Raw genomic sequence first — 16169 nt, 5'->3', positions numbered from 1 at the left:
GAGGGAGGGGTTAGTCTGCATGTACGCTACACTGGGAGAGACTGGGGGTCTCTAAGGTGAGACAGATTCTGAGTAACAGAGAGGGGAGATGCTGCTCACCTGGTGCTGTGGCCCCTGCAGCAGCAGTGCTCTCAGACTCTCCAGACTGCGGTTCATTCTCTCCCTGCGACGCCTCTCCACCTGGGGTTTGAGGAGCTGCACAAGCACAACAATACCAGGTGGTGAGATGGACATCATGATACACAGTCTCACTACACATCATCAGTCATTTTGGGTGATCAGTCATCACTGATTGTCACAAGTAACGGTTTATCTTTTTATATATGAATACTGTTGATTGTTGATGATGAGAAATTAATATATATTTTAAACTATTTATCAGCTTGATCATCATGTGAAGGTGCAACGTATAAAATATATGCAGAAAAGTCATCAAGTGTTCTGGAACTGTTTCTCATTCTACTCGTGCCAGACAAAGAACATCAAACGACACTTGCCTTTGAAAAAGTAAGCTGAAGTAACTGTGTGCTTTAGCTATTTTGTAACAAAAAAACATTCAGTAATGTGTTTGCATTTCCTAAACAGCTCATTTTAATCTGTGTTGATTTTGAATCTCTGTATTTACCTTTTTTGTGGTATCCATGTCCTCTAGCTGTCTAGCCTCATACAGCTTCATCTTTTGCACGTCCCAGTGCTTGGTAAAGCTGTATTGCTGGAAGCTGTGTACGTCCGGTGTCGCCCAGTGCCTGGTCTCTTGTTTTCTTGCCCGTGTTTTCGGTACTGTTTAGCAACGTTCTTGCCAATGCTCTGTGGAGAGTAGCTGCTCAGCGGTCTTTAAATGGTTAGGTGAGCTGCTGCGACTCCACCCACTCTCTCAAGAAGCCCCGCCCCTCTGCTCCTGTCTCATCCTGTCGACAGACCCCCCCATAGGGCACTAGTACTAGAGTCTGGCCCGGTGCTATGGGGGTGCTTAGGGGTGCACCCCCAGACGGACCTCATATTCCTATATCCCTTATATAAAAATACAGAAGGAGATAGAAGCATATTGGAAAAAATCTGTTGTTTCCAGAGACAGAAAGCATAAATGTACACCTTCCTCATGGAATTTTTTTCTCGCCATAACAAGCAACCAAGCCGAAATCTCTGAAACCATCGTTTGGGGGGAAAAAACTAATCTATATGGTCCCAACTGACAATGACATGGCACGTGTACGAAACTGGAGCGAAAAATCGAGGCACCTCAACTTTCGAGGGTACGCGGAAGCCTGAGAACGCAGCTGACAGGTCATTCTCAAGCAGAGAACACCCTTATTGCACTAGGGTGTGAACGCGTGTAGCAGTCAACTGCAGTTTCCTTTGAATTTTCTCTCGTTGAATTATGACTGGTAATAAGTAGGCCTAAAATACGATTATAAATCTGATTCTTGATTCATGACCGAAGAGAATGTTGCATATTTTGCGCTCAAACGTCTCCTATGTTGAAACAAAGCGTGTAACATCTAAAGCAGAGTGAAACAGCAAGAACAGTGTGTTCAGCAGAAACCATGGCTCCTAAGTATGCACTTTGCCAACATGGATAGATACGCAAACTATTTACTTAAACCTGATGCAACAAAAAAGTTTGACACGCGAGCTGAGACAACAAGTAGCCTGGAGAACGATTCCCTGTAAATAGGGGAACAACTGACACCGCGAAACAAATAGCAATCGACCGTTCGCATTGCATGAACTAGAATTTGTAATGAATTACACACTTCTAATTGGAGCTCTTTACCATTAAAGATACCAAGTGGTAATTCAAGTTGGGAGGGTCATCTACACCTACACAAAAAAAAAAAAAAAAACACCCTGCGTCTGCCGTTGGACACATTTTTGTACCTCTCACCTCACTCTTCCACTCTGGCGCTTTCCCATGACTGTCGGCGCCTTTGATCCTCTTGGTGTTTGCGGCGTCAAATCAGTGCCACCGCTGGAAGTGAGGGCACATGGCGCATGCCTTTAGCACAGCTCCTCCAACGTGTGCAGCATTAGAAGTGAGAAATGACAAAAGGAAACCGCGCACACTTCAAATTGAAGTGTGACTAAGCTCATTCAAACAGCAAGAGGCTAGAAAAAGAATGTTGTTTGAAGGAGGGTGTTCAGATACTCTAAACCGTTTTAGCAGAAGAATCCTTAAGAAACTAAGCAAGCTATTCGACGAAGAGAAAACATAAAATCTACATACAACATATTACGTGTAATATCCAGGATCAACAGAGTCTGCCCTACTTGAGGAAGATACTTCAAGAGCTGCTCAGGCGTTTTCATTATTCATCCACTTAAGCTTTCTAGTTTTTACCTCGCCACCATCATCCTGGCTTGCCTTGTAGGGCTCCAAAATATGTATTGTGCTTAACCCTCATTGTTTTCAATCTTCTTTTATCCATGAAACATCTGATCATTTCACACTCTCACCCAGTAACAACATTCCAGTCTCTGGCCTGTCACATATCAGCTTAATCACTGTAATATTTCATATCCTATTTATTTGACTGACTGATGCTACCAGACAAGTAATTAGTCCTGAATGACGTTTGTGGAGACTATATACAGTCAAAGAGAACATGGACATGAGAAACAAGAACAACAGCAATGAAATAAGCCATGGTTTTACAAATAACAGATGTTTATTAATTAATATACCAGTCATACGTCACTGCATGAGTATGTGTGTGTGTGCATCTCTTGGATTCAAGACAATATCCAAAGCCCTGCAAGTAAGGGATGGGAGCTCAGGTATACCGCAAAGAGGGGTCACCAGGCCCCCTGCCCCCACCCCTGGGCGGTCAGTCATCGCCCATCCTCCCCTTGCCCCAGGGCGGTCAGTGAGCTTCCTCCCCTCACCCCTGGGTGGTCACTGCTTCTTCTTCACGACGTGAGCACAATCATATTTGCCCCTGACAACGGTGAGCTTGACCCCGGGCAGGTCCTGTGTGCGGCCCCCTTCCACCAGCACCACGTTGTGCTCCTGCAGGTTGTGTCCCTCCCCAGGAATGAAGCACACTGCCTCCTTGCCGTTGGAGAGGCGCACCCGGGCGCATTTGCGGTTGGCGGAGTTCGGCTTCTTAGGCTTGCGGATCATGGTCTTCAGCACCACCGCCTTGAGCTGGGGGCGGCCGAACGTGGCGCCGATGCGGGGAGGGGGGGGAGGGGGTTTGCCACGGCGGTGCATCTGGTTTAGTGTGGCCATGGCTCTGGAGAGGACAGGCTGAGACCATGGGGAGAGAGACTGTGGCACTGCAGGGAAAGAGGGAGAGAGCTCATTAGCCATGCTATGTTCAGCATACACATTAAATGTTTTACCTCTGAAACTTAACAAAACCTTTTTATGACTTTGGGTATGGTCAATGTATACCTTTGGACATGTTTCTCCTGCTTAATGCTTAATGTTCTTTTCCTAGAGTTCCCTTTCAGATGCAGCTCTGATCAAAGTAGATGAAAGTAGTAGATGAAAAATGTTTCTCAATAATATATTGTCAATATCCACAACTTAATAGTTTACAGTAGAAAACATGTAAAATACAAGAGATATCTTTTTTGTCATTATTTTTAACAACGTGTACAGGCAAGGGTGAAAGCTAATTTTCAATCAAAATTGAACACCAGCAAATTGACCTAATTTATGTCAATAACAATTTAAAATTTTCATTTTTTTAAACTTCACTGTCACTTGGAAGGATTTAACGAAGCCATTATGCTTCGGAGAGAAGTGATATAACTGGGATCTGACAAAGATGTCAGTCCGACACACCCACCTTGCAGCAGAGATGACACGACCGGTCTCAGGCTCCCGAGGAAAGCCATCCCCTAGCTCCTGAATACAACACAGTCCAGTAATGCATTCCATCCCATGTACTTCACCCAAGGCAAAACGGACAGCCAGATAGTTCGACAGCTAGGAACACCACCACTGTATGTTCCGTGCAAATTCAGTAAATAGTGGAAGCAGAATATTGACAAATAGCATGAGCTCTAAAGACTCCATTTAAAAATATTTTTTTATATATATAATACCAGCTATGTGCCTAACGACAAGTTTTTCACCGGTCACCTTGCTTTCTACGAACTAGCTAGGTAACGTTACACAAATTAAGACTACACCTAGATCTCATTACGTACCTGGTTATAAACTCTCTCCTTATCTGAAAACTCCGGATGGAATATTGTGTTCCGTGTTGAATATCTTACGCTTTCATTTTTAAATGAAAATGTCAGCAACAGAGAAAGGAGAGGACACACCACACGACGGACTTTTGGCGCTCCTTGATGACGTACAGGAAGTTCTATCGTACCAATTCCTGTTCTGAAGATCTGTCTTCAACGATTTTTTTGAGGTTCACGTAGTTTTTGCCAGTAAGAATTAGTCTTAAACCAGCTTTTGCCATTTCCCTGAATCACACCTACATTTCCGAGTATGGTTAATGAACTGATCCAGAAATATCCCCTCTCTCTCTACCCCGAGGTAAAACTGGAGAGTGCCCAAGACTTCAGGTTTCGTTAGATCTTGTTCGCTGACAGTGCCATCTAATGGTATCTTTGGTGCATAACACCTTGGCTGTGTCAGATTACATTGATAATTGTTGATCTTAAAGGGAATTAAACATTTTGACAGACGCCGGCAACCTGTTACACGATGGCAAGATTTATTTCCAACGGCTCATTAGGTGGCAACAGAGTTGTCATAACTGATAGGTTAGCTATATATGTGCTGCCGAACTAGCCAGTAAATTAACTAATTTAAACCAATAAACTATTTTAATCATTGTTCTGCTCCAATTAAATGAAAGACAACCACCTTAACGTCATATTCTAGGTTAGGTCTAAAAAATAAAATTTTCCTCCGACTGCTGTTACCCGACAATATACACCATTTTCATCTATCTCCCTCTAACCACTGTGGAAGCACTATAGTTCAAAAACAACGACAAATCCAACACAGCTGGGACACGAACTGCTCTGCGATCGTGGTCACTAAATCTGAGCTAAAATGCTCTCCTGAAATGCAGTCTCAATGACTTCTTGAGTGCTCACTACTAGGCAACAGGACGTGTGATGCAAAAATGCACAATTGATAACTGGTCACGTAGAGCCTTTTCATAATTTCAAAAACTGCGAAAACGGGGCCGTATATTTCACCCTTTTCAGAGTGGCCGGCTATGAAGAATGAAGAACCACTTTTTCATCGATTGTGTATTCAGGATTGTTTCCGTCTTTTCCCACAAGGCGGCGTAATTCACAACGTTATTTTCATCTGTTCAGAATAACATCACAGGTTGTATTTGATTTTTTTTTTTTTACAGGACTATTGTCTCTTGGATTGTTTATCGCACACAGGCATAAAAGAAATCCTTTGCGTGAAGTAATAATGCCTTTCGTTCTTGTGGTGTTGTGGTAAAGTACAGGGCTCGTAATCCAGAGGCTGCAATTACCTGCTGGAGGACTGCTGTTTCTGCAGACCAGCCTCAGTAAACATCCAGCAGAATAAATGGAACAAATGTAGTCGTTGTCAGCTAGGTACATGGATAAGAGCGTCCGCTAAGATAATGGAATAATTATTAATATCGAAATGTATATAAAAGCTCTCACTGTAGCAAACTGTTTTTCCTGTTGATTTGTGCAAACCCCTTGTTTGTATGTGTTTGATATTTGTTAGTTATTTTTTCTCTGACATAGCTCAGTGGGTGTTAATATTGTCCTGTGAACTGTACAGGTGGGTGAACTGTGTCTGCTCATGTTAGTACCTGCATGCAGCCTCCTTCTTTGTCTTATTCCCATCCTCATTGTGTGGCAAAGAGATGGGAACCATTCCACTCGACTCTGAGCCCGACATACAGGTCTCTCACTCGTTCACCCATCTCTATTCACCTGTTGCTCTGTATTTTTCATGCATTTTGTTGAGAACTGAAACCGTAATATTAAATGACAGCAGAAAAACAGCACCCTTGCTCTCTCCCAGGCTGTACCTTGCCTGAGAGCAGACAAGCTTTTGAATTTAAATCATACTGGTTTCATAATTGTTTACATCTTTGTACGTGATGCTTAATTTACATTTGAAAAATATATCTTGAAAAGTGGTGCATTAGAGGCACTCAACAAACTAAGTTTCTCCTCTTACTCTTCATCATCTTCTCCATCTCATAGTTATTATGATAAGTATTCGAATCTCAGCCACAAGCAGCGTGGGAGTGCTGAAAGCAGCACCTTTGTGAATGAGCAAGGATGATAAATATGAGACCTTTCAGCAAATGAAAGGGGGGGAGATACACAAAGAACATTTATGAATGAGGAGCAAAGATGGGTAAGATTGATAAGTGTTGTACCCCCCCCCCTCCCAAACCCCAAGGCAAGCTGGGGGGAAGACAGAACAAGGAGGAATGCAGGAATGGAGGAAGAGAGAGCAGAGAGAGAGGGGCGAAACAGGAGCGGAAGGACTGAGGGCCAAGAAAAGAACAGATGCAAGGGAGGAGAGAGAACAGAGGGATGAGGATGGCGTGGGAGGGGAGTCAGAGGAGAGGGCTAATGAGTAAGACGAGAGGAAGAGGAGAAGGCAGGCATGTTAAAGGGACAGAGATGAAAGGAGAGATACACAAACAGGGGGATGTGTAGGAGGAGGAGAAGAGGTGATGGAGCGCATGGAGACCTCCTCATGTCAATGCAAGTGCCCCTGCTGCAGCATTAGCAGCCCTTTGTGCTGTTTTTCTCCCTTTTCAAAACAGGCTATTTTTACACCTCTTCAGGGCTGAAAGCCTTCTGCCTTTCACAAAGACAGAATGGAGGGAGAGAGACAGAGAGGGAGGGAGAGAGGTGGGGGGGATGAGTCTCTCTTGGAGGGGGTCAGAGAAGAGGGAAGTGAGAGGGTGGACGTTATTTTGGGTAGGAACTGGAGGAGGGGGGGGAGTAGAGAGTTCATACAGATGAGCGCTGGATTGGATGAGGGGTTTGGTGAATGAGCAGCAGTCGTTTTACTGAATGGAGGGCTGGAAGAGGGGGTGGAGTCCAAAAAGGGGGAGATTTGACTGCACAGCAACACGGACTCATATTTGTCTCTATTCCCACCAATCAGAGAAAGGGAAAAGAGAAAGCTACATAACACCATCTCAGTGATCACAGCCTGGCTATTAAAAAGGATCAGCACAGGCAAACCTGGCTAGCCAGGGAAGGCAGGCTCTGTGACCACTGCAAAAAACAGTTTGAGACAGAGATTCACTTTCCAATCGTGATGAATATTCTCACACAGCACAAATGTTTCCTGAAACGGACAGTTTCTGCTCACCCCCATTTCTCAAAAGCGACCGATTCATAAAAGATGTCAGCCATGCTGGGAGAGAGGCTCGTTAGCAGCCCATTGTGTGGCCACATGTCAGACTCTGTACTGCAGGTACTGCAGACACGTCCAGGAATAGTTCAGTTATATAACCATTGTGATACCTTTTGCCACTATTGTGGATCAACAATTGCGGTTTTTTGTTATATATTTGTTATATGTTATATTGTTTTTATGTTTACTTAATACACAGTATATGGTCTATACTACATTGCTGTATTTGTAGTTACACATTGTATTAGAGGTAAATACATTATTGGATCATCTTTTCAATAAAGCACCACTGAACTTCCCTGAAATCAACTGAACTGAATTGACTGAGAGAAAGAGAGACAGTTTTGTTTAGTTTGTGTATGGATATATTTGTGCTTTATATTCTACTAGCAAGTTATGGTATCAGCTAATTACATTCTGTGCTGTACATGACTGCTTTGGAAACACTGCCTTGGTTTGGCTTGCCAGTAAAGCACCACTGAACTGAACTGAGACAGAGAGAGAGGGAGGGAGACAAGCTGCCAAGTCGCCTAACAGGAAAGCCCATATAAGGAGCGTGAGTGGGGCGGCGTTGTGGCGCTCCGTGGAAATCGCAGGTACGCTGAGTGTGTGTGGGTGTGTGAGTGAGAGAGGGCGAGTGGGAGCGTGCATCTGCCAGTCACAGCCTGTGAGACTGCTAGGGCTGGCGGGAGGGAGGCGGCTTGTGTCCGTGTGAGTGTCTCTGAGCTGGGAGCGTGCGTCAGACTGAATCAGACGCCTGCCTGCCCGCTGCCTGCGTCAGTGCTGCAGCTCCTCGGCATGACGGAGACAGGGCAGAGAGACAGAGACAGGCAGGAAGAGGGAGAAAGGTAGGCGGAAGGAGAGAGACAGAGGAAGGAGACAGAGATGAAGATAGAGATATGAGGAGACTGGAGAAGAACCTAGTTGGGTACCAGGGAAACTGGAAGACATTGACTTTCGACTGGCCAGACTAAGTTATTTCACCCTAATATTTCACCAAAGAAGGGGTGTACTATTTAAGTTAAAAATATACATAGAGAAAAAGTGACTTTAAAAGTAAAAAGAGAGAAAGATAAAAGGTGTAAAGAAAGGCAGACAGGGAGAGGAACTCGAAAAGGGAAACGAGGAGTGACAGATCAAAGAGAGGGAGAAATCTGGGGGAAGAACAGTCCTCCAGTTGTGACATCACAACTGCTTAGGGAGGACACAAAGACACCGAGGAAGCTTAAGTGCACTTTAATATAAATGCATTTGATTAACACCCAAATACACTTATCAGCGACAACACAAGAGCAATGTTTTCACAATGTCAATTCTTCAGAAATATCATAAATAATTCCTCTATATTTCTCTCATATAATAAAAATGTTGATATGTACAGATATATATGACTATAGCTATAAATATATGAATTTGTACAACCAATTTGTTACACAAGACAGGAATTGCTTTACTGCATATACATATCCAGAGATATATGTATCCACATTTAACAACATTCCTTTTAAAATTTTCACACATACAGTAGTAGAGTTTTGTAAACTTTTTTTCTTTTAAAGATAGCAGTAAAATAGCTAGAACATAGGAATCAATCCTTTACTTTACCGTAGACAACTCTACGTTAGCATGTTGACACCATGAGAAAAGCAGAACCTCTCCCATGCCGTGTCACTTGATAAGTAACTAAAGTTTTTTCCCCACTCAAGAAAAAAATATATCAGCCAGCCAGTGGCACCCCCTGCTTCCTGGATCCCCATCAATAAAATGAGAGTAATAGTTCACTGGGTCACCAGGTTAACAGGTGAGCAAAAATCATGGGACACTGCAGGCATTACAAATACCGGTGTCCCCGAAATCCATTCAGCATGACCTTCCAGGACTGCCTGTGGAGGCTCCATGGTCTTGACATCCCAGATGGCAAGCAGAACTAAATGTTCACTGCAGCAACCTTGCACCACATGCTTTGCAATGCCAAACGGGGTCTGTAGGTGGCAGCATTCTCTGCATTACCACGAGAGAGCAGCAGACCCGAGGCAAAAGAGGAAGTCAATACCAAATTTCACCAGGCGTATTTGCAAAATATACACCTGAAAAATATAAGGCATGCCTCCTCTGAATTGGAATACAAACACAGAAAACATGTTTACAGCACGTCACACAGGCTTCAAATGAATGAGCAGTGCAGCTAAAGTCCAGAAACTGGAGATATTGAAAAACTTGCTTGCAGTCACAAACTCAAAGCTTTGAAGGGAAAAAGTCTGGAAAAATGATTTCACCTTTAACCAGTTACAACCAACAGGTTGTAACAAGGTACAACAGTTGAATGCCTGAGGGCCTCACATTAGGGTCAAGGTTTGGATGACATAGTTGGACGATTTAAAACTGTCGTCCCCAACTGTCACTGTGCTGTGAGTTTTTGAATTGAATTGATTTGAATTGTGATACCTGAGCCAATCAGTGTGGCTGTTATGAGCCAATCACATTCATTAGTGTTCCCCCAAAGACTTTGTGCTTTAAGCTTGTGTTGCTGCCTCACAATTCTAGAGCAGTAGACAGTTTATTGTTTTATAACATTTAAATAGCATTTTTTAAAAAGAGCATGTTACAGTTTTGCAGCCAGCATTCCTCACTATGAGTGAATACAAAGACGTCTGTACGTTAAAGTGCGCATACAAGGTAACCCTACCCCACCACAAGTCTCTAAACTAAATCAATCTTGTGCAACAGAGCAGAGTGCGACAGCCAAAGCCGAACAGTGCTTTGGTGCTTTGGATGCACTGTCATCTTAATCCAAATAAATATAGATTAATAAATAAACCCATTAGACAAGCCATGACTGCATTGCCTAAATAGATATATAAATAAATGGCATTTTGGCTTTTATATACAATTTGTATATAATTCTGCAATAAATCATTTTCACTTTTCAGGAAAAGTAGTGCCACAAAATATGACAATGTGCCATACGTAATGAAGTAAGTCACAGACTTATTTTAGAACGGAGGATCACTTCCACTCCCATCTGAAAGACAAGAGAGAGAGAGAACAGGAGGGAAAGGGGTCAGTGTCAATCAACACAATCTCAAACTGTACCAGTCTGTATGATGCCATCATATATGTCTCTGTTTTTATCAGTGTTGAGTAATTACATGTATAATCTTCTGAACTACTGAATCTAGCCATTAAGCATTACACTTAACACGAAGTTTGTGTTAAAAAGCCATGCTCAGAGAACAAGCAAAATGCAGAGAGAGACTGAGATGCTTGAGGAGAAGTGGCACACTCTCACCTTGGCGGAAGTGCTGTGGCGAGGGGTCACGGTGGAGTTGATACAACTCAGGTTGTTGCCCGGGGACAGGGGCGATCGATGCTCCTGCCCCAAACACGGGTTCCAGGGTGGCCAGCTCCCCAAGGAGGGACTGGGCACGAGGCTGACCGGGCATGGTGGGACTGACGGGCGTGGCAGGGACAGAGAGGGCCGAGGGTGCCGTCAGCAGAGCAGGGCATGCTGGGATAGAGGAGGACGAAGTGTCCATTTCCATCACACCTGCTTCTGCCCCTGCCGTAGCTCCGCCCACAGCCATGCAGTTACAGTGCGCCGATTGGACGCTACAAAGGTGACTGGCGCCAATTGAGGCCCCCCCTTCAAAGGAAGGGTGTGGGCACCAGCACTCTGGGGTAGGGGGAGAGGGTGGGGGTGAAGAAGGAGAGGGGGAGGAAGGATGCGGAGACAGGGGCGTGGAGGAGGAAGAGGAGGAGCAGAGGAGTTCTTGGAGGAGGGACTCTAAAACACTCTCTTCAAACAGAGAGCAGTCATCTGGAAAAAGGGGCGAATCCAAACCCCTCCAGGGCTTGACAGGGTAGAGCTCGCCCAGTGGAGGAGCTGAGTCCTGCACTGGGGGCTGGGCAGTGTTGGAAGGAAAGATGGAGGAGGAGGGGGTGCATTTGGGGAGGAGGGGGTTAGAGCAGAACCCATCAGCCAGAGAGCTGATATGCTGAGCCAGGAGTGAGATCTCAGCTCGCTCCTTCTCCTTCTCCATCTGCAGAGAGAAAGTAGTCCGGCAGTACTGCTCGCCCGGAGAGGTGTCTGGTGTGAGGAGGCCTTCGGGGGGGTAACAGAAGGCCCCTTGGGGGACATCCACAAACAGTGGCCCCCGGACCTCAGGGAGTGCCATGACAGTGCAGTCACCACCGCCTGGCGTGTCTGGGGTGGGGGGAAGTTTCTCATAAATGGAGTTGCCGCAGTGCTCCAGAGAGACGAGCATCTCGGAGCTGGGGCAGGGGACCGAGAGTGGAAGGAGCACAGGCCTGTTAGCAGGGGCCACAAAGCTCGTTGTCATGGCAACGGGAGGGTTGGCGGCAGTAGGGGTGGTGGAGCAGTCGGTGTAAAGTGACTCCCCGAACATAAAGGCACCTCCTCCTACCTGAGGAGTGTAAGGGGGTGTGCACACCTGCTCGTGACCCTGCTGGAGGTGGGGCATAGTGAGAGAGGGGAGGGACTGGGCAGGGGGACGGGGGACTGTGTGGAGCGATGGGGGTGGGAAGATGACCTGGGTGAGGAAGTCCAGGTCAGATGCGGTCTCTTGAGTGGGAGAGGCCCCGGGGGCGGGACTGGCAGCGGGATCGCTGGACTGCTGCGGCGGCTGCTGCTGGCTCTGCTGCGAGAAGCTCTCTTCTTCCAGGGAAGAGAGACTAGACCGGGGGTCACCGCCCTCTGGCTGCACAGACTCAGCAGTGGCGCCCCCTAGCTCCTCGGAGGAGCTCATGCTGGACGCTGCAGCGCTGAAGTCAAAGGACTGGCCAGACAGGCCGCTGCTGCTGGGGGTAAAGACTTGGTCTGGGCTGGACAGGGTGTCCGGTGACTGCAGCCCCAGGCTGTCCTGGTAGGAGGCGCTAGCGCTCAGCACCAGGGCGAGCTGCGTCTGCTCAGTACACAGCTGCTGCCTCACTGACCAGGCCTCTGTCTCACTGAGAGAGAAAGAGAGAGAGATGGTTTCATGAATTCATTTCATTTGCTCATTCTTTTTGTGTAAACATTTGCATTGATTTCTTCACCTGTTAAATATAATAATGCTGTTTTAATATATTATTTTGAATATATGCGGTTACGTTTTGGCAATACATTTCAATGAGTCATGTAAATTGTAAATTTGAAAGTTTAGTGAATGAAGACAGGGGTTAGAGACAGTCTTCCATGACTGTGTTGAGAATGCTACCTCTTTTGCATTTTTGCATCTGAATGCATTGATTTCAATGTGAGTTGATAGTATGACAGCAGTGCTAGCTAAATGGATGGGATGAGGTCTACAGTTACGAGGAGCAGAGCCGATAAACCCACCTGATGACGAAGTTGCGGCAGCTGATGGGGTTTTCTCCAGCTTCGAGGTGGAGCACCATGTAGAGCCAGATCCAGGAGTGATCTGCAGTCTCCACCCGAATCACCATCTCCACGCGCCCCTCGCCCCCTTCACTCACTATGCGAACAAACGAGATAACATGTTAGTTTTCGGACTGATTAAAAAGACAATCCAAATGGGACGTTCTGTACACATTCCACATCCTATATTCTTCATATTCATGTAAGTTTATTTCCGTTTTCTATAGTTTAAATGTAAGTGCCTGACACATTTTGTATTTTTTTGTCTGTAAGTATTTGCGTCATTGTGTGTTGAGTGTTCGTAATTTGCTGTGCAGTTGCGAATGTCTGTTTTTTGCGCAGTTGTGTGGCCAGGGTACTTACTCAGGCTGCAGTGCTGCGCAGAGGCATGGGGGAGATCCTGTGGGTGCACGAGGCTATACCAGGAACGCGAGCGAAGCGTCTGCACATCATAGCCCAGATATACACTGACACTGCGGGGTCAAGAAGAGCGCACAAGTTATTCCACAGATCCAATGCTAGACAGTGAGTTTTTAAATCATGATAACTCACAAAAAAACTGTATTTCAATAGTTTCTGAAGACAATCATTCAGTGGCGTAGAGATCGGGGCGTCTGCTCACCTGTCTTCAGCGTCTTGCAGTCTCATGTCCTGGCTGTGCTGGGAATGAAAACCAGCCAGAAAGAAGGCGTGGTCCGCCGGTGGAGTCAGTGGAGGGCTTCTGACGGGGGAGGTCGGGTGTCCTTCCAAAGGGGAGCAGAAACACAGCCACACTGGATTGGAAGTCCAATAAGAGGATGCGGGTCCCGGTGTGGATAAACAGCGCGCGCGGATCAGCGCTAGCCTGCTGCCGGCGCTCTGTCGGCGGACAGATTTTGAAGTGTTGAAGCGACAGCGAAACAGGCGGTCTGGAGGGAGACAGTATTTCCTCGTTATTGAAACAAACTTAGCAAGGCGCAACATTTTTACGCAGTATTTTGATTTATAAATAAAAATTCGCAAGAAAAAAACATTACTTCAGCTATACTGCCTGTCATTTTGTCACGTTTAAAAAATAGATTGATGACCCAAAAAAAGCAATTTACCTGTATCAGGCGTAGTAGTGGGTGCCAGGTTGCTCCTCATGACAAAATGGTCAGTGGGATCAATGATGTCATATACACTGTCGCCCTGAGCAACCAGATCCACCTGCATGATTAAATAAAGAGAATTCTATTGTGAACCAACGAACTAAAGTGCCTATCTTGGATCTCTCCAGTGCACCACTTCCGCTCGCTGGTAGTGTGTCATCCACCCCGCTATCTGTACTGTATCCGTCTGTTTTTTAATTAACTGACTCATGCTGTCTCCTGTTCATCATCCGTAGGTCCGTGTAGTGAATCACGCTCCCCAACCCACTAATTCTCACAGTAACAAACGCGAATTTGACGTTCCATGATTATAAGCCAATTAGAAATGAATCATAACATAGCTTCACGCACTCGCTCTTTCTGCGACCCACTCCAATGCCTGCATCTCCATGGTTGTTTTGCCGCGAGTGACTCAAACTACACATCGTTGGAGAATCGTGTCTTTAAGGTTACGCGACAGATCAATTGTTTGACCAATGAGGTCAGATCTATCAACAATCGGTACAACTTTATGCCCATATCATTGCTGCTATTGTCGCAAACCGCCAAAAGAAAGTAAAACACTGCAACTTCGCTTCGCTTCTCTAGAACGCGATACCAAGCAGTCGGGTAATTAACTTAAAATAACACATTATTATTAGTATCGCTATTTTTATTTCCCGTAGGCTACTCACCATAGAGTGTCCGAGATGTTCCGTAACGCTGTCGGAAAGGTAGAGGAGCTTGCCCTCGCTGGTGAGCATCATCAGGAATCCCGGCAGCTCGTGCACCAATTCCGAAAGTTCGTGGAAGGACATGAATCTCGCGCTCTCTTCGTGGCTGCTGGCGAATTCTGCCTCTGTGTAGAAGCAAGACGAGGCAACATTAACACGGTGTACTGTCTATCAGTTGCACTTGCTCTTCCGAAAGACCCTTACAGCACAATCCTTCCTGAACCTTAGTCGCACCTTGCTGTGTGTCCCGTTGGTTTCTTCAGTTCAATAAACGTTTTACATCTACCGCCACACACATTCATGTGTGTGTAATTGCTCTGATACCAGAATACATTCGCTAATACGGAAAGATCTCACGATCTGGGCTCATGATTTTTTCCAGCTCAACTTATATTGCTCGCGCTACATTCCAGAACCTCGGACAGCGCCATAAACGATTCAGAACTCTGGACAGTGACAGTGGTCATCAGCCCAACCGTATCGACAAATTGGTGCAGACGGGAAAATGGACTGTATTAAAAATGCCAGGCGGTCAACATATAAATATATATATATATACATCAGTATAATCGTTTATACACATGCGTATAACGTGCGCTAATTTTATCTTGAGTGTTCAGCTAAACGGAGTCTCGAAGTACACCTGTTGACTCCCTGCATATTTACGGAGACGGAGTGAGGTCAGTCTACGAAGAGACATGGCTGAAAAACTAAGCGGTGAGTTCTGCACTTCTGCTCTTTCTCGTCAAATGTAATGCGCCGTTTACCTTGAGAGAAGAAGACAGCCTTCCTGGTGTACATGCAGGCGAGCGACATGATGTGCAGATAGGAGAGTCGGGCTTTATCCGCGTCGGGGATCGGCAGCAGCTCCTTCAGGTTGCGAATCTCTGCATTGATCTGGTCTCTCCGAGCCTTAGAAGCTCCTTTCGTGGACCGGTACATCGTAGTCTGCTCAGCCGGAGTAAGAAGGAGTCGGGCTGGAGCTGCGAAGGTTGTTGGGGCGGCGTGATTGTAAAGAGCGGTTAAAAACTCTCGTTTTCTCTTTGAACTGTTGAATCTAGCCGGCAACGAAGAAGTATTTTTGTATTTTATCTCTGTTGTATTTATTTCATTGTCACAGACCCTTTACTCGTTTTATCCACTTCAGCCCCTATCTTCTGGGCTTGGCGTTAGAGCTCTGCGGTTACGCCACAGCTCCCGGTTCGGTGAGCCGATCGGTCGCTTGGTATAGCTTTCCTCCAGATTGGAGTGAGAATCAGCCCGCGGATGGTCGCTGCTTCTGCCTCGGATGTCTGCGGTTGGCGTGTTTAGTGGAGGGACTCTGCTCGCAGATAACTTATATAGGCTGGGGCCCGCCGGCATAGGGGGGCCCCGATACGCTAGCATCCACGTAAAACGAAAGGGGGGTAAAAAAAAAGAAGGGGAGGGCGAGAGAGAGGGGGGATTGATACGTTTCATATCAATATTAGCAACATGCCCCCCTCCCTCTCCCTCTCCCTCTCTCTGTCGCTCTCTCTATCTCTCTCTGACTCTTCTCCAACGTCACCCCTTCTCTCTCCAGGCGATGACGTAGGCGCAGAATCGGGAGCTCC

The 16169-nt window shown here is 46.0% G+C and overlaps 2 protein-coding genes across 2 annotated transcripts; both read right to left on the bottom strand.

Moving 5' to 3' along the window:
* Positions 1-2695: 2695 nt before the first annotated feature.
* Positions 2696-4411, bottom strand: mrps12 (mitochondrial ribosomal protein S12). The gene is made up of 3 exons (XM_036525599.1): positions 4159-4411; positions 3795-3853; positions 2696-3276 (listed from the first exon to the last, which is right to left on the bottom strand). The coding sequence occupies exons 2-3, from the start codon at positions 3841-3843 to the stop codon at positions 2894-2896; spliced, it is 432 nt and encodes a 143-aa protein (XP_036381492.1). The 5' UTR covers positions 3844-3853; positions 4159-4411; the 3' UTR covers positions 2696-2893.
* Positions 4412-9057: 4646 nt separating this feature from the next.
* On the bottom strand, positions 9058-15872 carry LOC118773988 (neuronal PAS domain-containing protein 4A-like). The gene is made up of 8 exons (XM_036523072.1): positions 15345-15872; positions 14539-14702; positions 13820-13922; positions 13357-13642; positions 13098-13207; positions 12696-12831; positions 10647-12325; positions 9058-10379 (listed from the first exon to the last, which is right to left on the bottom strand). The coding sequence occupies exons 1-8, from the start codon at positions 15517-15519 to the stop codon at positions 10351-10353; spliced, it is 2682 nt and encodes an 893-aa protein (XP_036378965.1). The 5' UTR covers positions 15520-15872; the 3' UTR covers positions 9058-10350.
* Between the last annotated feature and the right edge of the window lie 297 nt (positions 15873-16169).

Source organism: Megalops cyprinoides, chromosome 3, assembly GCF_013368585.1.
Source record: "Megalops cyprinoides isolate fMegCyp1 chromosome 3, fMegCyp1.pri, whole genome shotgun sequence".
In the NCBI taxonomy this organism is placed as follows: domain Eukaryota; kingdom Metazoa; phylum Chordata; class Actinopteri; order Elopiformes; family Megalopidae; genus Megalops; species Megalops cyprinoides.
This window is presented reverse-complemented; position numbering and strand designations above follow the sequence as displayed.

Bases quoted from the DNA above. Each gene is read 5' to 3' on its own strand.
- mrps12 (XM_036525599.1), bottom strand. From the start codon at position 3,843: ATGGCTTTCCTCGGGAGCCTGAGACCGGTCGTGTCATCTCTGCTGCAA. The intron at 3,277-3,794 runs GTGGGTGTGTCG...CTTTCCCTGCAG, and splicing joins CGTGTCATCTCTGCTGCAAG to TGCCACAGTCTCTCTCCCCA.
- LOC118773988 (XM_036523072.1), bottom strand. From the start codon at position 15,519: ATGTACCGGTCCACGAAAGGAGCTTCTAAGGCTCGGAGAGACCAGATC. The intron at 14,703-15,344 runs GTAAACGGCGCA...GCTTCTACACAG, and splicing joins GGCTGTCTTCTTCTCTCAAG to AGGCAGAATTCGCCAGCAGC. The intron at 12,832-13,097 runs GTAAGTACCCTG...TTGTTCGCATAG, and splicing joins TGCGCAGCACTGCAGCCTGA to TGAGTGAAGGGGGCGAGGGG.